This window comes from Canis lupus, chromosome 28, assembly GCF_003254725.2.
Source record: "Canis lupus dingo isolate Sandy chromosome 28, ASM325472v2, whole genome shotgun sequence".
Classification (NCBI taxonomy): domain Eukaryota; kingdom Metazoa; phylum Chordata; class Mammalia; order Carnivora; family Canidae; genus Canis; species Canis lupus.
The window spans coordinates 15476025-15501089 of NC_064270.1; the positions used below are offsets into that span (position 1 = coordinate 15476025).

A 25065-nucleotide genomic window follows, 5' to 3' on the forward strand; every position below is an offset into this window, starting at 1 on the left:
ATATCTTTTAAGTTCTATTCATCTCTGTGACCTTGATTCTAAACAGTGCTTTGGTGGTTCTAGAGTTCATTATCTACCCAGGGATAACCTATTTCAGTGACAGCATTAGTTAGAATGGTATAGGTAGGACAGGTGGGATTAAGCATATTTCACCATCCATAAGCAGAAGGTGGTCCTGCCAGAGGGGAAAGGATGGAAAGAAAGAGTTCTGGTTATTTGGTTTATTAGGCTTTTCTAAATTTAGAGGGAGGAGGTTTTAGGCAATCATTTGTCATTCTGAATTCTCAGTTCCCCCAAAAGATGTTGAGGGATGAGTTTAAACTGGAATGTAGATATTCATGTTGTGTTTTTCCAAAGGATAACATACTTTATATATTATTTTCCAACAAAAATATACATCAGGGATCCCTGAGTGGCGCAGCGGTTTGGCGCCTGCCTTTGGCCCAGGGCGCGATCCTGGAGACCCGGGATCGAATCCCACGTCGGGCTCCCGGTGCATGGAGCCTGCTTCTCCCTCGGCCTGTGTCTCTGCCTCTCTCTCTCTCTCTCTCTCTCTCTCTCTGACTATCCTAAATAAATAAAAATTGAAAAAAAATATATACATCATAAGAATTGTATTTGGTCTAGAATCTAGACAAAATATCTATTAATATAAAATGAAGTAGATGTGTTTTGTCCAGAAAAATGCCATACATGATTATTTAAATATTCAAAATAGGTGAGATAGACAACTAGGAATGTACGTCCCTTATCACAGAGGTTACCTTTCCTTTAAGCGAGAGAGGCTGTGTTGAATGATGAGCAGAAGGCTGATGCCAAACATTTTTTTTTTAAGATTTATTTATTTATTTATGACAGACATAGAGAGAGAGAGAGAGGCAGAGACACAGGAGGATGGAGAAGCAGGCTCCATGCTGGGAGCCTGACGCAGGACTCGATTCCGGGACTCCAGAATCGCGCCCTGGCAGGCGCTAAACCGCTGAGCCACCCAGGGATTCCCCGGCTAATGCCAAACTTGATAGTTCTTTTCCACTTGGCATTTTGGCCTTGAGAAAATTATTTAACATCTCTGTGCCTTAATTTACTCATTTGCATGGAGTTCTTTGAAAGGGCAGGTGACACATGGTTTAAATTGTTATTAGTTTAGATCTATATGGTTGCTACCAACATGTGACGTCAGGACAGCTGAAGACCAATGTTTCTTTTGCTGTCAGCATGGTTTGAAGCTGCCTGTAGCTCTTTGACATCAGGCAGCTTTCCCCCCAACATTGTATTACAACCAGTTTCTTTTTTTTTTTAAGATTTTTTTTTTTTTTTTTTTTTTAATTCATGGCAGACACACACACAGAGGGGGAGAGAGAGAGAGAGGCAGAGACACAGGCAGAGGGAGAAGCAGGCTCCATGCAGGGAACCCAACACGGTACTTGATCCCGGGACTCCAGGATCACACCCCGGGCCGAAGGCGGCGCTAAACCGCTGAGCCACCAGGGCTGCCCACAACCATTTTCAAATATGCAGAAAAGTTTAAAACATTGTAGGGACTGCCTATTTACCTACCACCTAGGTTACTTGTTAACCTTTGGCAATCATTTCCTACATTTTAACATTACACTTCATGACAGCAGAGCCACAGAAACAGGTGCTTAATTCTTCTGTAGCTACAAACACTTTTTAAAAGATAATGGTGGGGCGCCTGGCTGGCTCAGTCGGTTGGGTGGTTGGCTCTTGATTTTGACTCAGGTCATGATCTCAGGGTCCTGGGATGGAGCCCTGGGTCAGGCCCAATGCTCGCTCAGCCAAGGAGTCTACTTCTGGATTTTCTCTCTCCCTCTGCTCTGCCCCCTCTTATGCTCTTTTTCTATCTCTAAAATAAATAAGTAAATATTTATTTTTTAAAAAATCAGGTAAGCCTGCAGAGGCTTTTCAGCTTACCTACTGGAGGGAGCCCAGCGGCAGCTTAAGCAGGATCCCACCCCCAATCCAATCTCCAGCTACACAGGGCTGGAAAGGGTATGGCTCTGTGCCAAGACAGCAGCAGAGCCTGCTTCTCTTATTGATTCTTGGCCTTTCCTTGGATGGCTCCTAGGAAGCAGCAAAGGAGTGATTCATTCTGCCTTACTAAGTTGAGAGGCCTGCTACGTGAGCCTGGCAAGGAATGTGAAGCTATCCATCCAGTCTTTCATTTATTCACCAACTATTATTAAGTACCTACTGTGTGCCACCTGGCACTGTCCTAGGCCCAGATCACTAATGATCAAATATGCTGAACCCTGTGAACCAGCAGGACCCAAACAGCTAAGCCTATTTTCTAAACTTTGTTGGCACCTGTCCTAACTTCTGAGATTTGCCAAGTTTCTTCAACTGCACACACTGCACAATTGAGGTCTAAACAAGGGTCCTTTTGAAGACCCTGCTGGAAGAGTCAGTAGAGGGAGATCTCGCTAGATAATAAAAATGAACTCTTTTGCAAATATGGAGCTGGGATTGTACAATCCTAATAATAACCTATGACTTGAGCTTTACTGCCTCATTCCAGTCTCAATTCGACTGCTGACTCTGCAACTTCTGCAAGCACAGCTCCCACTGAGGCTAATGGGAGTGTTATGTGAATGTAAGTTTTGTGCTTAATCTTCTCCTGCTGAGTGAGCCTTGCTTGTCTTGGACTGATGACCGTACCAATCCCCTTCCCCAATGGGAACAGGCTAGCCCCTCCTTTCATGGAGCAGAGCCACGTAGCTGTGGTATTGCTCCAGGTGAGGGAAAAATCAATTTGGCACAAAAATGTTCTGCCCTAATGCTACTCCACTGCCTCATGATAGTACCCTGCCTCATGCACATGATCCAGAAGCCTGAGAGAGTAAAACACAATAGTAAATCGATACTGTTCTGGGTGCATCTTAAGCCAGACCTAAACAGACCTACAGCCTCTTCTTGTTTGTGGAATGAGAAGTGATGCAGGAGAGAGCAAGGAGTATTCTTTCTGGGTCTGGCTCTGCTGCCAAACTAGTTACATGGCCATAGGAAAATCATGTGTCCATTTTGTGGTTTACCTTCCCCATCTGTAACAAAGAAAGGTATTGAACTTGGTATAGTCTACTTTCCCTTCTGGGCTTAGAAAGAGATTTATGGACCTAGATGCTTTTAAAATTGTTCGAATTAGTTGCCCACATTTATAAATCAGAAGATTTTACATAGAATATAAATTTCTGACTTCTATTGGAAAAATAGAAATGTTGGCCACATGAGCCCTGCATTTCTGCATGGTTGCCAGGGCCAGAGTGAGTGATGGCTTCCCCTTCACACAGAGTGTGTCCCTTTAGTCTGTTTGCCACCCTCCCTATCTGGTCAAGTTTACTGACCCCTGGAGGCTTTTGAGGTTGTGGGCTGTTGGAGGACTAGAATTAGCACATTTTCAGCAAAGTTATAAGTGAGGGCTTTCCCCCCATGATCGTTCAAACAATGGCAGATCTCTGGCCTAATCTAGGAATCTGACTTATATATTTAATTCATTACAAGCAGAAGCCAAGGAGGGCACGTGGAGCCTGGCAGGGGCGCTCTCAGGAGGGAACCAGAGTGCTGGAGCTGCTTATGGTAATTTGACATATAACTGAGGGCCTAATTGTGTCAGGTGAGGTGGGCCGGACAGTTTATTCTCTGTTCCAGAGTTAACAAGCTTCCATCGTACAACTTTCTTTGTGAATATGAAATGAACATCCCCTGGAAAGCAAAGCCTCAAAATGTCAGGTTGCTAGGGAGGAAAGGTTTGCACAGCAAGTGCAGAAGGATTTGTGGGGCTTCTAGGCTTAGTAGTTAATATTTTATTAACTGTCCTTACTTTCTTTTTCTTATGAACCTTAGGATTTCTTTCACTTGGATCTAACAAGGGGAATGTTATGAGGGAGGTATTTTTATTTTTGCTTCTAAATAATGTAAAGGGATCCAATAAAGCTGATGCCATCCTTTAAAAACAGTGATTTCTTGAGATAATGAGGAAGGTTCATTAGTGATTTTTCTAATTTTATACAAGAGAAATCCAAAGCTGAGGATACTAAAATGACTTGCATGATGGAAGTAAGAGCCTGAAGAGTGTTGGAAGAAACCCTGGAACTCGGTTGAGTAAAATACTGTTGTATCCTAGGGCTTGTCCAAGCTCTCCTTTGGGAATTCCCAAATTAAAAATATATAGCAACTGAAAAAGGAAATGATGACTATAAAAGTGAGGATAGTAGTTACGGGTAGGCTGGGGGAGAGGACTGTGATCTAGAAGGGATCTAGAGGGTCTTTCTCAATTGGGGGTGGTTCCTTTTATTACAAGTTGAACATAATCTTTGCTGGGGACTGTCCCAGTTTGAGCCTCAAACTAGGTTAATTATTAATAGTACCTTTTTTTCACTCTCAAATGGGTTCTGTTTTGGATGATAAATTATATGGCCAGCTCTTTTACATTTATGTGTTATGCACTCGTATGTGTGATTATTATATGTCAACATTTTATGTTTTAGAAGCTTGAAAAATATATCAGGAAGTCTCCCCTGCAATCACGAATCTAGGCCAACCTGGGAGAACTTATGTTTGCTCTAAGATTCATAATTACCGGACAAACCACAGTAGCAGCCACTGTGATTCAGGTGTGGACTTCAGAACAGAGGGTGTGGTGTCCCATTTTCTGGGGACTCCTGTGGCACGAGACAGTTATATCTGGGTGTTTTTTTTTTTGTCCTACATGTGGTTAGAGAAATGCTGTCTCCTTTAGTTCTAATTGTGAAGGTCAGTCAAGATAACAGATGGGAAAGTGCTTTGTAAGCCATGACAGTTTTTTTCTACTTGGTGTGGCAGGAGTTTGTGAAATCCCTACATTGGCAGGGCCCCAGCATCGTTACATGGATCCCGTCCGTTACTCTTCTGCAGTGCAGCTCTCCTGCTTGTAACTTGTTGTAGCTCCGAGTGCCTACAGAATGAAATCTAAATTTCTAAAGTTGGCATTTGGTCTACCACAAACTGGCCCAATCAACTTCCAACATTATTCTTGCTGTTCCTCTTGATGGGCTTTATTTTTATTTTTTTTTAAAGATTTTATTTATTTATTCATGAGAGACAGAGAGAGAGAGGCAGAGACATAGGCAGAGGGAGAAGCAGGCTCCACGCGGGGAGCCCGATGTGGGACTCGATCCCCAGGATTCCAGCATCACACCCTGAGCCGGAAGGCAGACGCTTAACCGCTGAGCCACCCAGGCGTCCCTTGATGGGCTTTAGAACCAAATTAAACTGCATGGTTTTCCAGAAATGCTGTTCTCTCTGCCATCTCACGTCATACTTTTCATCAGAATGCCTTTCCCTCTTTCTTCTCTCTCAATCCCTTTGTCATGGACTAAATGGTTGTATCTCTACCACCCCCACCCCCACAACTCATATGTTGATGTCCTGTCAAATATGGCCATGTTTGGAGATGGGGCCTCTAAAGAAGTAATTAGGGTTAGAGGAGGTAACAAAGGTGGGGCCCTGATCCAATAGGATTAGGGTCCTTAAAAGAAGAGTCACCAGTGAGCTCATTTTCTCTCTTCACATTCAAACTCAGAGGAAAAAGCCACGTGGACAAAGAGGTGATCTGGAAGCCAAGAAGAGAGCTCTTACCAGAAACCAACCCTACAGGACCTTGATCTGGGACCTCAGGTTTCCAGAACTGTGAGAACATAACATTTCGCTCTTTAAGCTACCCAGTTTATGATATTTTGTTATTGCAGCCTGAGCACATCTTTCTTGGACTGCCTCTTACATTGGACATATCTAAAAACCTATCTATTCTTCAAGGACCAACTCAAAGACCATGAAGTCTGAATTCCTCCACTTTATTTCTACTTCTTCCTTTTTTTTTTTTTTAAAGATTTTATTTATTTATGAGAGACACACAGAGAGAAAGGCAGAGACACAGGCAGAGGGAGAAGCAGGTTACATGCAGGGAGCCCGATGTGGGACTCGATCCCGGGTCTCCAGGATCACACCCTGGGCTGAAGGCAGCGCTAAACCGCTGAGCCACCCAGGTTGCCCGATTTCTACTTCTTTTTAAGACATTTGATGATCTATCCTGCATAGGTCATTATGTAGCAAATGTTGCCTAGCCTCTTTACTGGTAAGATTTCAAGGTAACCTCTGATTTAGTAATATATCTCCATAACACCTAGTACAGTGTCCGGAACTTACTAGATAAACATATTTAGTTGAATGCATGAATGAATGAGTAAAAGAGTAATAAAGAGATGAGGTAAGAAGTAAGATATAAAACTTTAGCTAAAATTTAAAGAGGGGGGCATTCCCAGTGGCGCAGCGGTTTAGCGCCGCCTTTGGCCCAGGGCATGATCCTGGAGTCCTGGGATCGAGTCCCACATCAGGCTCCCTGCATAGAGCCTGCTTCTCCCTCTGCCTGTGTCTCTGCCTCTCTCTCTCTATCTCTCTCTCTCTCTGTCTCCCATGAATAAATAAAAAAATAAAAATAATAAAATTTAAAGAGGACACAGAATTGAGATGCGGTATTAATAAATAAGAAGAAATAAATCTTTAGTGATGTTTATTCTTATTTATTTATTTTTTAATTTTTATTTATTTACTTATGATAGTCACAGAGAGAGAGAGAGGCAGAGACACAGGCAGAGGGAGAAGCAGGCTCCATGCACCGGGAGCCTGATATGGGATTCGATCCCGGGTCTCCAGGATCGCGCCCTGGGCCAAAGGCAGGCGCCAAACCGCTGCGCCACCCAGGGATCCCTTTAGTGATGTTTAAAATAAAAAAATAGGTATCTCAGAGGAACTAAAAATAAGAATGGAATTTTTTCCCACTGAGGTCTGGCATATTATTTTTCTATACATGGGGGGTCCGACTTATCCGAATAGATTTCTTGCTCCAGCTTCAGAGGATATGGAAAAAAGACCATGGGAATGAGCTCTGCTGGTATGGGAAAACTGGCATTTTATGACTGGAGTCATAATCATAAAGTCCTAGCTCTAGCATCAGACCCATATTGGTCTGAATCTCATGGGATGGCTCAGAATCGTACATTTGGGATCCATTCTTTCCCCTGAGCTCCCATTCCTACTTACCAGCCTCCTCATGTCATTCTTCCTTATTGATCGTCTCCTCTTCACTCCCCAACTGTAGTTGTAAAATTCAGATATTTGAATAGATGATGTTTACGTGGGTCAACATTTAAAAATCATAGAAGTGAAATCCCCCAAATCACAACCAGGGTTGAGTGTTTTAGACACAGTGATAAGGATAATCAAGTTCAGAACCTTTCTTTCACCTTTGTCCAAGACCAGGCTGGAGGCTGGAATGGAGATGGAGCAGCAGTGAGAAAGGACATTCTAAAGGATTTTAGAAAATCCTGTAGTTGCAGGCCTGGCAGTCAGGAAGATAGGGGTCTAGGAGCAGGGCAAACAGTGGACTTCTAGCCCAGAAGCACCTTCCTCTGAGTAGAGCCCAGGTCAAGGGTCCAGGGGAAGAAGGAGGTGGGTGACCATGCAGAGCATAGGAGACCTCTTGGGGTTGCATAGAAGGATGGAGACGGGCAGGCTCCCTGGGTAAAGGGCCATGGTGGTAAAGGGTGTTGTCCAGCTCTGAAGGCCCCATTGTGGAGGGACCCAGAGCTTTTTAGGGGGTGAGGGGGCAGGGCAGTTGGAGTTTCCTTTGCACCCACCTGAGTGCCTGACTGGAGACTCAGGATTCCTGGGAAGGCTACACCCAAGGAACTTGGGCTCATATCAAAGGAGGAAGTTTTTCTCACAACTCCATCAAAAAGCTGCTTTTTCATTTCTCTTCCTCCCCCCACTGTCTACATCCAGAAAATATCTGGAAAAAGAGGGAAATAAATCCTGAAGAAAGCTTCTCCTCTAGAGAAGGTAAATGGCATTGCTCATTTGATGCAATTTTTGATTCTGGTTTCTGTGTTTGTTTTCGGCCACTGTAGTGACAGGTTCTCATCTGAACTTAAAGACCCCTGTGTATTTAAACAAGTGAACAATTTTGCTTCAGGGGGAACAGATTTCATTCTAGGGAAAGTCTAGGTAACTGCAGTATTTTCCCGGTTCCTGTTTTTCCTCAGAAGACCTGCTACTTTGGTGCAATTAAAAGATTGCTGCTGAAGCGCTAATTTTGAATACTTTTCTAAAACCAGGCAACAGGGATCCCTGGGTGGCGCAGCGGTTTGGTGCCTGCCTTTGGCCCAGGGCGCGATCCTGGAGACCCGGGATCGAATCCCACATCGGGCTCCTGGTGCATGGAGCCTGCTTCTCCCTCTGCCTGTGTCTCTGCTTCTCTCTCTCTCTCTGTGACTGTCATAAATAAATAAAAATTAAAAAAAAAATAAAATAAAACCAGGCAACATTCTGGGGGCAAAGAAAAAGCTTCTCTACCAAACTAGGTCTTTATGTTGAAGAACAAAACGCATAGGGAGCTATCAATGGTTTACTTGCAATCTGTAAGAAAATCAGACTCAAAAAGACTTTTAGGTCTGGATGGAGTGATGTCCCAAATCCCAGAATCCACACACACGGGCACTTATCCTTTGCAGCTGAGAGAATGGTGTAATTGCTCTTCCCCTTTAGTAACCAGTGAAGGATTCTGGCAAGAGGGGGTTAGGTAGAGAAGGTGTTTGCTAGGAAGTTCTGGCTTTACCAGAATAACTTGCTTAAGGTCAAAGTCAGGCACACACTTAGCCATCTCAGGCCTTTTGTAGCCCTTTCCAGAAGTGAAATATTATCAGGATTAAAAGTTCTATTGATTTGTTTTCCTCCAGATTTAAAAAGAGATCTCTAGAAGCAAGTGTTGCCCTTTCCTCCATTCATGCAGATGGACAGACTGGGAAGCCCTGGAAGTCCCTCACTGAAGAGAGGGTAACTCCTTGAGCTAAAAAACCCCCAAACTTGAAGAAGATCCTTCTTTCCAAGGAAAATTTATTTGGCTTAGATATCTAGATTGCTCTGTGTCTTGGGTATACATGGAGAATATGACCATCCCCCCCCAACACACACACCCTGGTACCACTCAGGGTAAGCATCACTTAGTGATCCCCAATTTGAACTTGGTTTATTTTTTTTTTAATTTTTAGAAGAGGGGGCAGAGAGAGAGAGGGAGAGAGAGAATCCCAAGCAGGCTCTACTCCCAGTGAGTGAGCCCGACTGAGGCTGGATCTCACAACCCTGAGATCATGACCTGAGCAGAAATCAAGAGTCGGATGCTTAACTGACTGAGCCACGCAGGCGCCCCTGAGTTTGGTTAATTTTATATTGTAAGCTGTCCCAGTGGGTCTTTTCTTATATTTCTGCTATCAAATCCCAAATTTCTAACTTGTTTCGAAATTGCTGAATGCCACACTTTTCTGACTGTTCTAGCTTTCTCTACAATGCCCAGGAAATATCTGTAGTTTTGGCCAGCTTTTCCCTGCCCTCCTCCTCCACACTTGTTTTGAAAGTGTACATTCAGTATTTGCAAGCCTTTAATGGTCTTCCCTCTTAGCTCCCTTAAACACACTTGAACTCACACTTTTTAAGAAATTAAAACAGTTTCATTTTTAATCAGGTGACTTAGAAGGACCATAATCTTGGTCAGATATCCCTAAAAATCTCAACTTTTTTTTTTTGCTTCTAAATTTTGATAATGCTATATTTATAAATGCATGCCAAGTCTGTTAATAAGGTTTTTATTTTTATTTTTTCATCTGAACTTATTTTTCAAATACAGCAGTAAAAGAACTGGGAGTAGGGGGAAGATTGCCAGAAACATTCTACACATATTTTTTTCTTTTTAAGATTTTATTTATTTATTTATTCATGAGAGACACACAGAGAGAGGCAGAGACATAGGCAGAGGGAGAAGCAGACTCCCTGATGCAGGACTTGATCCCAGGACTTTGGGATCATGACCTGAGCTGAAGGCAGATGCTCAACCACTGAGTCACCCAGGCACCTCTTATTTTCAACATCTACTGTGGTTCTAGGCCCTGGTGACACGGGAGAGAACAAAACAGAAAAAATCCTTGTCCTCATGGAGCTCAAGCTCTAGTGGAAGGAGACAAATAAAATTAAGGAAAATAAAGCAGAGATGGAGTGTAGGGTGTGTTTGTGAGTTTTAAAAACGGCGGCTTTCAGGGTGCATGGGTGGTGCAGTCGGTTGAGCATCTAACTCTTGGTTTTGGCTCAGGTGGTGATCTCAGGGTCATGGGATCGAGCCCGAAGGCAAGCCCCATGATGGGCTCTTTGCTCAGTGAGGACTCTGCCTCAGATTCTCTCTCCCTCTCCCTCTGCCCCTTCCACTCATGTGCTCACTCTGTCTCTCAAATAAATAAATAAATCTTTAAAAGATGGCCTTAAAAAAAAAGAGAGAGATGGCCTTTGGGCAGTCTTGGAGGGAGACTGAAGAGCTACCCTGACATCTGGGGGAAGAGACTCCCAGGGACAGGAAACAAATAGCAAATGCACAGGCTCTAAGGGGAGCATCCCTAGGGAGTGAATGAGTAACTGGCTGGAGCAGCAGGTGAACAAGTCAGAGAAATCAGGGGAGGCAAGACACACCCTCTCGAGCTTTGTGGGGTATTGTAGGTATTGTGGCTTTTACTGTGATGAAATGGGAAACCAGATGACGACTTCAAACAAAGGAGCAACAGGATTTGACTTTAAAAGACTTCTCTGGCTGCTGGGCTGAGAAGGGAAAGGGGCAAGTGTGGAAGAGTTAGGAGCCATGAGGAGGCTATTGCTATCACCTCTACCAGAAATTAACCAGAAACGTCTGACTGGTTTACTAAAAGGGAAGAAAATCTGCTTGCAGAATACAAAAAAGAAAATAGCAATTATATTTTGGATATTTAAGTTGCAAGAAAAAGACCAATTTGGCAGTTACTTTGCTACAGTGCCTCCTCCAGACACAGTAGCTTGGGAGTCCTAGGGAGTTAGGTCTTCAGAACTTTTTTTTTTCCTGAATTTTAAGTTTTCTTTTTAATTTTTTATTAAGTAATTTCTATGCCCAACATGGGCCTTAAACTCACAAGAGCCAGCCAAGTGCCCTCAGGATTTTTTTTTCTCCTGAGCAATCCATGGACCTACTAGGGTTTGGTCAGTGTGATTAAAAAGCCTTGGGCACTTGAGTGGCTCAGTCAGTTGAACATCCAAAGCTTGATTTCAACTCAGGTTGTGATCTTGGAGGCATAGATGGAGCCCAGTATGTGTCTCCACGTTCAGCCCAGAGTCTGCTTGTCCCCCTTCCTCTGCTTCTCCCCTGTGCTCTTTCTCTAACAAATAAATAAAATCTTTAAAAAGAAGAAGCGGACTTTATGGATCTCTTAGGATGTCTACCCCCTTCCATTTCCCAAACTTGCCTGGTTGTCTATTAGAAATTCGGATTCCTAGGTCCTACCTCTTCAGTAAGTAAGTATGGAATGGGGCCCAGTGATATATACTTTCAGAGAGAATATGAGAGAAGTCTTTTAAAAAAATATTTATTTATTTATTCATGAGAAACACACAGAGAGAGGCAGACACAGGCAGAGGAATAAGGGACTTATTAGTAGGCTCCCATAGGGAGCCTAATATGGGACTTGATCCCAGGACCTCAGGATCACGACCTGAACCAAAGGGAGATGCTTAACCACTGAGCCACCCAGGTGTCCTGAGAAGTCTTCTTTTTAAATTATTTTATTTATTCATCATTCTGTTTTAGAGAGAGTGAGGGTGCCAGTGAGATGGGGGAAGGACAGAGGGAGAGAGAGAGAGAGAGAGGGAGGGAGAGAGAGAGAAAGAGAGAAAGAGAATATCTCAAGTAGGCTCCATGCACAGCTCGGAGCCCAAGTCAGGGCTCCATCTCACGCCCCTGAGACTATGATCTGAGCCGAAACCAAGAGCTGGACGCTTAACTGACTGGGCTACCCAGATGCCCCTTCTTTTCTAATTATTGGGGTAAAATTGCTCTGTAAGTCTCAGGTGTATAATGTTATGTGTATCATGTACAAAATGATCATCACCGTAAATCTAATTACCATCAGCACCATACAATTGAGCACTTTCACCCATTTTGCTCAACCCTAACCTCTTCTGCCTCTGGTAACCATCAGTTTATTTTCTGTATGTATGAGTTTTTGTTTTGTTTGTTCATTTTGTTTAGATTCCATATATAAGTGAAGTCATACTGTATTTTTCTTTGTCCTGTGACTTAGTTCACTTAGTATAATACCCTCAACATCTGTCTATCTTGTCGCATACAGCAAGATTTCCTTCTTTCTTCTTTTATGACAGTTCTGTTCCACTGTATTTCCATACTTGGCTATTGTAAGTAATGCTTTTATGAATGCAAGGATGCTTATATCTTTTCAAATTAGTGTCTTTATATTCTTTGGCTAAGTATCCAGAAGTGGAATAGTTGGGTCACATGGTAATTCGATTTTTAATTTTTTTTTTAAATTTTTTTGAGGAATCTTCACACTATTTTCCACAGCGTTTGCACTAAGTTGATTGCCACTAACAGTGTGGAAGGTTCTTTCCTCCACATCCTAACACTTATTTCTTGTCTTTTTGGTAATAGCCATTGTAACAGGTATGAAGTGATATTTCATTGTGGTTTTGATTTGCATTCCTCTGATGATGAGTGATGTTGAACATCTGGGAAAAATGTTTATTCAGACCCTCTGGCCATTTTTATTTATTTTTAAAAACGATTTTATTTATATATTCATGAGAGACACACACAGAGAGAGGCAGAGACAGACAGAGAGAGAAGCAGGTTCCACGCAGGGGAGACCAACGTGGGACTCGATCCTTGGTTTCCAGGATCACACCCTGGGCTGAAGGCGGCGCTAAACCGCTGAGCTACTGGGGCTGCCCCTTCTGGCCATTTTTAAATTGCTTTTTTTGTTGTTGTTGCTGTGTTGTGCAAGTTCTTTTTATGTTTTGGGTACTAAACCCTTATAAGATATGTGATTTGCAAGTATTTTCTTCCATTGAACAAGTTGTCTTCTTGTTTTGTTGGTTTCCTTCAAGTTTTTAGTTTGTTGTAGTCTCATTTGTTTATTTTCGCTTTTGTTTACCTTGCCTTTGGAGTCAGATCCACAATTTAAAAAAAAATCACTAAAACCAATGTCAGAGAGCTTGCTACCTTTTCTTGTCAGAATTTCATGGTTTCAGATCTTAGATTCAAGTCTTTAATTCATTTTGAGTCAATTTTTATACGTGGTGTAAGATGGCATTTAGTTTCATTCATTTGTATGTAACTGTTCAGTCTTCCCAACACCATTCATTGAAGAGACTGTCCTTTCCTCTTGGCTCCTTTTCCTAAATTAACCATATATGTATGGGTCTACTTCTGGGCTCTCTGTTCCATCGCATTGATCCGTATGCCTTTTTCATGCCAATACCGTATTGTTTTGATGACTATAGCTTTGTGGTATAGTGAGGGGATTCCTGACTTGGAAGGTGGGGAAACTGCTTCACTGTAACCTTCTCACCTCTCCCGCAAAGCTTTTGGGGTTTGCAGACCTGGAAAGCATTGCAGGGTGCCAACGTAACCGGCAGGTGGCGCCACGCGACCGCAAGCTGCGGCGTGAGAGCATCCCGTTGGGAGAAGTGAGAAGCTCCAGAAGAGGCAGGTCGCTAGGTGTGGGGCCACCCAGTCGCCGCTAATCCCGGGCGGAGCGGCGCCGACGGGTAGAGGAGGGTGGCGCAGCAGGTGTCCCGGCCTTTCAGGCAAACGCGCTGCTTGAGCCCTCCCCAGTCGGCTTCCCGGGTTCCTGGGGCAGCCTCCGTCGCAGGAACATTGAGCACTGCGGCAGCCGGCAACGCGGTGCCGCGAAAACCGACCGTCCAGGGCCCCAGGACATTAGCCCAGCACTGCCTACCCAGGCGCGGGGAGCTACTACCGAGGCCCCTCGGGGAGCACCAGGCCCGCAGACGGCCCCCTCTCATTGGTAGCCCGACTGCAGGCCCCGCCCCCTCTCGTACAGCTCTCGTCCGTGAGTGGCTCTCGGGCCCCAGCTGGCCACACCTCCTCCCCTCGCACATACACAAGAGTCACGCGCCTTTCAGTAGGAAACTTGGCGTGCCGAGGGGGACGGTGGCTTTCATCGCCCCACCCACCTGCCTTGCCATTGGCCCGCGGCTCCGCTCGTGACCACGCCCCCATTCCAGCCCCCTGGCTGGGAGGGCGGGCACCCGCGCGTGATTGGCTGGTCCGCCTGCCTCTCGCGGGAGCGGCTGGCGCTTCACCCTCCCTTTTCCCCCTCCCGCGAGTCTCCAGGTTCCTCAGCTGGCAGAGGCCGGGTCAGTGTCAGTCAGGGAGCCGGACCGCCGGACCGTGTGTGCGGACGCTCCGCTGCAGTCTCGCCCAGGGGCCGGTGGCTGCGCTCGCGCCGCCGGGTGGGAAGGATGAAGCCGCAGCTGGAGCAGCCACCCTATGATTGGCTGTGGCGCTTGTGAACCCGAAGTAAAGATGGCGGGCGGGCAGGCAGCCGCCGCACTGCCCACTTGGAAGATGGCGGCGCGCCGCAGCCTCAGCGCCCGCGGCCGGGGGGTCCTGCAGGCGGCGGCGGGGCGGCTGCTGCCGCTGCTACTGCTGAGCTGCTGCTGCGGCGCGGGCGGCTGCGCAGCAGCGGGCGAGAACGAGGAGACGGTGATCATCGGGTTGCGGCTGGAGGACACGAACGACGTGTCTTTCATGGAAGGGGGGGCGCTGCGGGTGAGCGAGCGGACCCGGGTCAAGCTGCGGGTGTACGGGCAGAACATCAACAACGAGACGTGGTCCCGCATCGCCTTCACCGAGCACGAGCGGCGGCCTCACAGCCCGGGCGAGCGCGGGCTGGGGGGCCCCGCGCCGCCCGAGCCGGACAGCGGCCCCCAGCGCTGCGGCATCCGCACCTCCGATATCATCATCTTGCCCCACATCATTCTCAACCGCCGCACATCGGGCATCATTGAGATCGAGATCAAACCGCTGCGCAAGATGGAGAAAAGCAAGTCCTATTACCTGTGCACATCGCTCTCCACGCCCGCCCTGGGCGCCGGCGGCCCGGGGTCCGCGGGCGGCGCCGTCGGGGGCAAGGGCGGCTCGGGAGTGGCCGGGCTCCCGCCGCCCCCGTGGGCCGAGACCACCTGGATTTACCACGACGGCGAGGACACCAAGATGATCGTGGGCGAGGAGAAGAAGTTCCTGCTGCCCTTCTGGCTGCAGGTGATCTTCATTTCGCTGCTCCTGTGCCTGTCGGGCATGTTCAGCGGCCTCAACCTGGGGCTGATGGCCCTGGACCCGATGGAGCTGCGCATCGTGCAGAACTGCGGCACCGAGAAGGAGAAGAATTACGCCAAACGCATCGAGCCGGTGCGCAGGCAGGGCAACTACCTGCTGTGTTCGCTGCTGCTGGGCAACGTGCTGGTCAACACCACGCTCACCATCCTGCTCGACGACATCGCCGGCTCAGGCCTCGTGGCGGTGGTGGTCTCCACCATCGGCATCGTCATCTTCGGGGAAATCGTGCCCCAGGCCATCTGCTCCCGTCACGGCCTGGCTGTCGGGGCCAACACCATCTTCCTCACCAAGTTTTTCATGATGATGACCTTCCCCGCTTCTTACCCGGTGAGCAAGCTGCTGGACTGCGTCCTGGGCCAGGAGATAGGCACTGTCTATAACCGGGAAAAACTGCTGGAGATGCTCCGGGTCACCGACCCCTACAACGACCTCGTTAAGGAGGAGCTGAACATCATCCAAGGAGCGCTGGAGCTCCGCACCAAGACAGTGGAGGACGTGATGACTCCGCTCCGGGACTGCTTCATGATCACGGGCGAAGCCATTCTGGACTTCAACACCATGTCGGAGATCATGGAGAGCGGCTACACCCGTATTCCGGTATTTGAGGGGGAGCGCTCCAACATCGTGGACCTTCTCTTTGTCAAAGACTTGGCCTTCGTGGATCCAGATGACTGTACTCCCCTGAAAACCATCACTAAATTTTATAACCACCCCTTGCACTTTGTTTTCAATGACACCAAGTTGGACGCTATGCTGGAAGAATTTAAGAAAGGTGGGAAATTTTGGTATCTTTCATTGGCTTGCTCTCTCTCTCTCTCCATCCTCCTCCCTACTTGAGCCCTCTACCCTCAGATCAACCCCCCAAGGCGAGTTGACCGGAATTTCTCCTGTCTCTTAATTGCAAAGTTGAAAGGGTGGCATGGATTTGGGGGATGGATTGAACTAGAAGGCGCTTCTAGGTTTTCTAAAAGCACGAGACTAACGTCACTCGCTTTTTCGCATTTCAAAAAGCAGGCTTTCTATTTTCTGTGCATGATACTGCTGGCCCTCTGGTCCTGAGGGGTCTGCTGCATACCATTGCCCCAGTTCTGAGTGGGTAAGGTGCAAGTCGGGGCCAGCTAATGCCATGCTGTGCCATCTGGTTGACATGTACTAATCTCAGGCGTTTGGAAAAACATTGAGATAGTTTCTCTAAACTCAGTACAATCCTCTTCTTCCTCCTTAACCATTCACTGACATTTCAGAGATTGGAAGTGCATTTTCGGTAGCTCTGTTCCTGGTTGTCAGGCCACCTGTGGGGCAGATTGGGCTCTGCCTTTTGAGGATAGAGGATGGGTTAAGCCAATATCACCAAAAAGATTTATGCATTTGGGTGTGACTTGCCTTAGCTAGAAAAGAGGGTTTTGTTTTGTTTTGTTTTTTTTCAAAGTAGAGTTATTAATATATAACTTGGAAAGACTAGAGGTGAGTTAACCTTTTATTAGGCTATCTTGTCTAGCTTTCTTCACTATTTGTTTATATTTACTTGACAAATAAATTTCCCAAACCAAGTGTGATTTTGGCAGAAATCTTGAACATTTAACAATGGGATGACGCCCTCTATTGTGGTTTATTTATCGCTAGAGTTTTTCTGGTTTATAAGTGTTCTTCTTGACCTTGATCGCTTGGTATGTTAAGTTGAAGTGTGTCTTCAAGTCAGTTCTCAATGTTCTGGGGAGTTTTAATAGGGAAGCTACGTGCAGAGTCTGATGTGCTCACCTTTCCGCGCATGGTGGTTATTTTTTGTTTGTTTTACCGTGTAATGAACAGGCAAATAGCAACTCATGCTATTATTAACTGAAATTCTGTCTTTAAAAAAAGTTTCCAGTAAATAGTTAGTGTTGCTATTTGAAAACCATGGGCGGCCGAGCTGTTTAATTGCTGTGGTGCTAGTGTAGGTATTAAAATATGTATGTAACCTTTAATGACCTGATAGTCTTCAAAACTAAGTTTTCCTTCTTCAGATAGAATTTTGAGCACTCATAGTGGTCTCTCCACTGAAAAAGGCTGTGTGTGTAAGTGGTGACAGCTCACTGGACGTGGCGATCTGAACATCCCCACAGAGTGTGTGGTTGCCCTAATTCCATTCTCCTGGCTGAATGGTGTCCTCTCTGGAACAGGATCACATTGCAGTAATTTTCAGATAAAGGAATAGAGCAGAATGTGCTTCAGAGATTGGTAATTTGCATTTAAAAGCAGAAGGAGATTCTTCTGGATTCTTAAACAGTAAAAAGAAAATATCCATTATCTCTAGGTGACAGAGCTTCTTTTGGGGGTGTCATTATCCTTTCACTGCTAAGTTGTTAATTAGAGCATCTGACCAATCTCTTCTCTCATTTTGCAATAATATTTCTAGTACAGAAAGATACCTTGGGATGCTTGAAAATGCCTTTGAAATACATTGTTTTCTTTCTATTGCAAGGTTTTGCAATATTGAGATGGATAATTTATTCCATGATTTTTTATTCAGAATTTTTGCATATCTACTGATGGATTGAAACACTAGTGTGCCCTCCCTGCTGAAAGAAGGCTTTCATTTCTATATCTTTTTTTCTTGGAGAATTTAACTCTTCACCTACAAGTCATTAATCCTGCCCCTATCTCAAAACTTCAAAATTTGCATTATTTTGAAACTTGTTTCTGGTTGTTCTTGAACAATATTCCTGTGTATTTTCTGTGGTTTATTTTCAGGAGGAACCTTTTCTCCTCAATATTACCTCTCACATTACCTTTAGATAACCGAATTACTAGTATTTTCCCATGAATTTTTGAAAAATAGTAATTCACAGGCAGGACTTTATTTCTGTCCTTAACCAGAGTGATGTGTTTGGTTAAGAAGATAGTAAAGGTTAAGGTACACTCAAGTTAGTGGTATGTTTGGAAGAGCGGGCAAAGACATTTGGTTGCAAATGGGAAATTTCAGCCATGATCTTAAAAAAGGATTGAGTGTTTCTTACTTAAACTGTAAGAACAATTGATTTTTCACCTTCTCTTTCTTGATCTTTTTTTGATGAGTTTGGTCACTTGAACCTTACTAGCAGCTGTGTTAATTCTTTCTTCCTGTGAGTTAAGCTATTTCACCAGATACTGTTTTCTTTATTTTCCAATTCAGTTTGAAATAATGTGAACAGTCAACTTTTATTGTTTTTTGTTTTTCTCTATTGAATAATGGTGCGTGGGATGTTTTTTTTTTTTTTTTTTTTTTGCGTGGGATGGTTTGAAGGCTTTTTCTTCCTCTTTCCTTCTTTCTCCTAATAATACCAACTGTAACTCCTTCAGATTGATAGGTCATTAATCCAGATCTCATTGAAAATTGCCCTTCCCAACTAAGAATGTCAGCCTGGAAGTCTTTTCTACATAGAGCTGGACATCATCAGTGTGAGTTATGCTTTACCAACAAGGGGAAAGGTTCGCAATGTGGAAAGAAATGAAAAACTACCTTTATAGAAGTGTGTGTGAATGTCTTCTTTCTACTGGTTAGAACACTTTGCCTGACTCCTTAGAAACAGCTTTCCTTGAGGTTGGAAGACAGTAATTATACTAATTTTACAGTCAGCTTATTATTTATTTACTGTACCAGGTACAGAGCTGCATGTTTTACATGAATTACCTTGTTTAAATCTCATAATGGCCCTGCAAAGCATTTTCTCCATTTTACAAATGAGGAAATTGAGGCTCAGGTTACATGATTTGTTCAAGGTCACACAGTAATTTGTTGATTTGGGGTTTTAACTCAGGTCTGTGACAACCAAACTTGAGCTCTTAAAGGCTCTGTGGTTAATCATTAAGTTGGTCCCCTTGATTCTGATCTTACATTTCTGCTTTGAGTGAGTGTGAAGTTTGGTCTTTTATCAAAACATTGCTTCAGAGCTTTTTGGGCAACAGTCACAGAAATGCACTGAAACATAGATGGTTTTAAAGCCAGTGCTTCTGTGATGTTGTATATAACTGTTGGTTTCCCCACTTTTGCCATTAAAACAAATCAGTTTTTTGGTCAGTGTGATTCTAAATCTAAAGAATTCTATTTCCATGCCAAGCATCAAGTTTCATTTTGGAAATGTTTTATACTTACATTATAATGTAAGTAGTCTGCTACTTTAATGAAATACTCTACAGCTGTTTTTCTAATAGCAAAGCATGTAGTAATGTTTAACTCTTGTTTGGCAGTGAGGACTCAAATTCAGTTTTGTGTTTTAATCTTGATTGTATTTGCATTTTTGTTGCCACCTGTATAATGGTTAATGAGCATCCTTTACAGCTCCACCCCTCTGTGCAATCTTTCTCTTTTTCTTTTGCTACTTTTGTACTTATAAATCTAAATAAGAGAATAAAGGTAAACCCCACTAGAAGATTATGAGACTTCTAGAAAAACTGTCTTGAAGCAAAATTGTGGAGAGGAAGAAAAGATAAATTGAAGGTTGCTACCTTTGTCTGCAGAAAAGACATACGAGATTCTCTACTGACCTGACAAAGCCTTCCTTATAAAATACTGTGGACTCTTGGCTGCCTAGTTGACTCTACTGGGGTTGAATTTGAAGAATTAGTAACCAGTTATCATTGTTTTGTTTTGTTTCTTTTTGCTTTGTAACAATTGCATTCCAGTATTGCAGAGCATGCAGTTCTATAGCTGCTAGGGGTAGCCAGGCTATTTTCTAGCTTTTTCTTAATGTACTTAGTTAAGTAGGGTCACCAGATAACTTTAAGGGAGAGTACAGTGTGCAGTTTTCTCTCCTCCTGTAACACCAGTCTTTCCATATCAGTATGCTGCGAGTTTAATGTTAAAAACTATTTTCCTCACCAAATAAAGTGTTCCACTTGCCTAGAATCTAGGAGAATGTTTTTATTGGTGTTTAAAGGTATGAATGATGTCAGGGATGGATGGATGAATATATTTGCTTCTATGATCTTGTATGTTTAGTAATTTTGTACAGTAACAGTATTAAACTATTATGATTCTGTGTTTTTATTTTTATTTTTAAAAATATTTTATTTATTTAGTCATGAGAGACACAGAGGGAGCGAGAGGCAGAGACAAAGGCAGAGGGAGAAGCAGGCTCCATGCAGGGAGCTCGATGTGGGACTTGATCCCGGGACTCCAGGATCATGCCCTGGGCCGAAGGCAGGTGCTAAACTGCTGAACCACCCAGGGATCCCCTGATTCTGTGTTTTTAGATCATCACTATGAAATAATACAGCAAGTGTAGAATCAGAGGTGGAAGGCAGGTACCTTGAAGATCATCTCCTCCAGTGTTGCAAAACTTACCAGATGATAAGAACTACTTGGATCACTTATTAAGAATAAGGTCCTAGTCCTCAGTCAGAGGTGTTCTAAAACAGAATCTGGGGAAGGAGCCTTAAAATGCATATTGTTAACAGTTACCCTACAGTTAGGTGAGTTTAGAAAATCATTGGTCTAGTCAACCTTATAAATAAGAAAGGTAAACCTTGAGAAGGGGAGAAAATTAAGTGACTTGCTTAAGGGCTATCTACCTAGTTAGTAGCATCAATAGAACTAGAATCCATGTCTCTGTTTTTTTGTTTTTTGTCTTTTTAATTTTATTTATTTATTCATGAGAGACACACACAGAGAGAGCCAGAGACACAGGCAGAGGGAGAAGCAGGCTCCATGCAGGGAGCCCGACGTGGGACTCCATCCCAGGTCTCCAGGATCATGCCCTGATCATGCCCTGGGCCGAAGGTGGCACTAAATCCCTGAGCCCCCAGGCTGCCCCATGTCTCTGTTTCTAGACTGGAGTTCTTCCACTCTCTCAAGCAGGCCTTCTGATCCCAAGCTAAAGGTACTCTGGTCAGAGTTAAAGGTAGTTTTGTCATTGAAAAAGCAGATATTCAGGTTTGCCATTGGGAATTACCCTGTGATTTTGATGTCAATATTTTTGACATCCTGGTTTTGTTACACAGAAAGTAAATCTGAACATGTGGGCTCATTTTATTTTAGCTTATTGCTTTGATTGAGTTTTTTATTTTGTTAAGGTCAGCCTAGGAGGGTATTTTAGGAAAGGGGTCTTGAGATTGCTTGAAGCCTTAGTAGGTAAATATAAGGCGTTTCTTTGGAGTTAACTTGTTTTAGGTATCCACAAATGTGTTTTCTTTTTGATTGTTTCTTCTATGAGAGTAGGAAAATTGAATTTGGGACTGTAGGGCGAAACATCCTTGGCTCTTTTTTGTTCACAACACAAGTCTGTAAATTTTCTATTGAAATATTCATCAAAGCATTTGAAGTATGTGCCCCATTCATGCATCTATCTATGCTATGTGTCTTTTTTTTTATTTAAAATAATAGAAATTAAATTCTTACAGAGAATCATACCTGATTTGGGGAGGTTATTTTTTTTTTTTTTAAAGATTTTATTTATTTATTTATGAGAATGCACAGAGAGGAGAGAGAGAGAGAGAGGCAGAGACGCAGGCAGAGGGAGAAGCAGGCTCCATGCACCAGGAGCCCGACGCGGGACTCGATCCCGGGTCCCCAGGATCGCTCCCTGGGCCAAAGGCAGGCAGCCAAACCGCTGCGCCACCCAGGGATCCCTGATTTGGGGAGGTTATTTGTGATAATAGGACCATGGAAGCTTGAACATAGCTTTTTAGGTCAGAAGACACCATAGTTAAATGCTGGCTTTGACTTAGTGTGGTTTTGGATGAAACAGGACCTTATTCTGCTTTTCTCTTGGTTTTCGTGGGGATTACACACTACCTGCCCCTCCCCACAAAGAGCTCAGAATTATTTAAATTTTGAAACATTCCAAACTCCTGGGAAGGACCAGTTAATTTTAATTATTAGCAAATCTAAACACAATTTAAAATATTGTTACCAGGAAAACTCACAAAATAGACTGAGCCAACATAATATTTATGGTTTTATTGTTCTTGAAATGCTTATTAGACTTTAAAAAACAAATCTCTGGACTCCAATTAGATATTTCCTTTAGTTCTATATAAAGTAGTATATTTCTTTCTAAGGGGCCCTATCTCCTGAACACATATATTACTGATAGTAAAGTTCAATTCCAGTAGGCTTTGCTTGGAACATAAAGAATGTTTTTTAAGCTAAATACATGAAAATGAATGATTAGGATTGAATACAATTTATTTTAGTATTCTCTTTTCACCTGCTTTTTCTCGGGACACAAACCAGAAACCCCCAATCCTACCAACATTGAAAAAGAGAGACACCAGGAGCACCTGACAGCTCAGTCGGTAGTGTGCAACTCTTGATCGTGGGGTTGTGAGTTTGAGCCCCATGTTAGGTATTGAGATTACTTAAAAAAAAAAGTTTTTTTTTTTTTTTTTGGGGGGTGTGGTTTAGGTGTTTTTATTAAAGCATAGGGACAGGATCTGCCAGAAGGGGAGCAGGCAGAAAGGGCTGCCTAATCTTTTTTTTTTTTTTCAGATTTATTTATTTATTTGAGAAAGAGAGAGAAAGAGAGGGAGAGAGAGTGAAGGGGAGGAGCTGAGCGAGCAAGAGAGAGAATCCCAAGCAGATTCTGCACTGAGCATGGAGCCCATCATGGGGCTTCATCTCATGACTCCGAGACCATAACCTGAGATGACCCCAAGAGTCAGAGGCTCAACCGACTGTGCCGCTCAGGTGCTCCCCTCCCCAAAATATAAAATCTTAAAAAAAGAAAAAGACACTAGGAAGCATTCTTTCTTTCACCAGACTGGCAGCTGTGGAGTGTGTACACAGAGGGGACTCAGGTGGCACATTTTGGAGGGGGAGCTAGGGGATTCATAACAAGCACCTCCTGTAGATGATATGTTTATTAGATTGGCTTAGGGATTGATGGAGATGATGGGGGTGCTGACTCGCCCCCCCTTTACAGTAATGCTATCACTGACTATCAGTACTGCTGCAATGATGGTGAGATCAGTCATTTCTTCATACATAGCCACCCCCCTTGCTGTCAGACCTGGGTGGGAATATTTCGGTCTTTGAATTTATATCCTGGGTGCGGAAGATACCACTTACTAATGCAAAGGTTAAGGAAAATGTGCTCTTCCTAAATTTACTTTGGACAAGTAGCTTATTCTCTTTAAGCCTCAGTTTTTTTCCATAGTAAAATAGGGTTGTTTGCAGACTCCTAGGGTACCTAATAGAATTAATGTAGTAACAAATGTTAAAAATGCCTCTGGTAGTAGTACCTGGCGCTTAGTGCTCAGTTACCCATTATTTTTTGTCATGGTGATGCTATTGGTCTTTATCGTTCTTGGTCTTTCTTTTTTTTTTTCGTTCTTGGTCTTTCTTTAGACTACATACTACTAGTCAAGAGACACCTTGAGCCATATGTGTTCATAGTTGTTATGAATGTCAAAATCTTGAAAGTGGCTAATGATTGCAGGTTTTTTTCTTTTCTTGTGATTGAATTCCAGCCTCTGTTACTGTTTTAATAGTTGCTGTTACTTGATAAGATACCCACATGCATACATATTTTGAAGGAAAACAGAACAATCAATTACATATTCTACCCTCCTTAGAGTAAGGATACTGAATTTTAAAAAGCCTTCATTTTGGCTAGTATCAAAAAGACAAGAAATAGCAAATGTTGGTGAGGATGTGGAGAAAAATGAATCTACATGCACTGTCAGTGGGAATGTAAATTGGGGTAGCCACTGTGCAAAAGAGGGTGGAGTTTCTTCAAAAAATTTAAAATAGATCCATTAATTTCATTACTGGGTGTTTACCAGTAAAGAAAATGAAAACATTTCTTTAAATGTTTAAAGAAAGTAAAGAAAATGAAAACACTAATTTGAAAATATATAAGCACCCTTGATGTTTATTGCAGCATTTTTTACAGTAGCTAAATTATGGACGAGCACAAGTATCCATTGATAGATGAATGGATAAAGAAGATCTGGTATATATTTATATATCTGGAATATATGTAATGAAATACTACTCAGCCATTTGCAACAACATGGATAGATTTAGAGTAATGCTAAGTGAAATAAGTCAGAGAAAGACAGATACCATATAATTTCACTTTTATGTGGAATCCAAAAAATAAGACAAATGAACAAACAAAAAATCAGGAATAGACCCATAAATACAGAAAACAAACTGGTGGTTGCCAGAGGGGAGGGGGCTGGGAGGATGGGCAAAATGGCTGAAGGGGAGTGGAAGGTACAGGCTTCCAGTTATGGAATGAGTAAGTCACAGGGATAATGGGTAACATCTAAGGAATATAGTCAGTGTTATTATAATAGCATTGTATGGTGAGCATAGTGCAATGTATAGGTTGTAAAATCAATATGTTTTACATCTGAAACTAAGGTAATGTGTGCCAACAATATTTCAGTAATAATAAAACTCTCCAATCTCCTTGACTAAGTGACTAAGAAAGACAACAAAGTTTAAAAGAAATAGAGCAAGTACTCCTGGATTTTGGAGGCTTTGAATAACCAAAGTTTGAAGCCTAAAGGGAAGATCCCACATTACTTTGATAAAATCTTTTAATATTGATTATATCAAAAGCATAAAAAACTGTAGCTTCTAATATAGCAAATTTTTGTTGCCGATAGCACTGTAAATCTGTAATACTTTTGGAAGGCAACCAAGAGTCATTAAAGTGTCCTACCCTTTGGTTTAGTAATTTTGTCCCCTGGAAATCTTAATTCAGCTGAATAATTCAAGAGGAGAAAAAAAGCTACAGTGGCTTTTTATGTTGCATGTATATTGCAACATTATAAATATTGAACAATAGGAAATAAATGTCTGACACTTCAAGGCAGGGCATGGA

The 25065-nt window shown here is 43.3% G+C and overlaps 1 protein-coding gene across 5 annotated transcripts in view; it reads left to right on the top strand.

Annotated features, from left to right (window-relative positions):
* Positions 1-14184: 14184 nt before the first annotated feature.
* Positions 14185-25065, top strand: part of CNNM2 (cyclin and CBS domain divalent metal cation transport mediator 2) — a 154222-nt gene continuing 143341 nt past the window's right edge. For 2 of the 5 annotated variants that reach the window (XR_003144142.3, XM_049103567.1), the window contains exon 1: positions 14185-16043. Coding sequence is in view for 3 of the 5 variants with exons in the window: in XM_049103567.1 (XP_048959524.1) it covers positions 14423-16043 (1621 nt within the window). In the remaining 2 variants the exon portion in view is untranslated. The remainder of the gene's footprint in view (positions 16044-25065) is intronic. The other 3 variants (XR_004810039.2, XM_025467068.3, XM_025467067.2) reach the window with 3 other exon arrangements.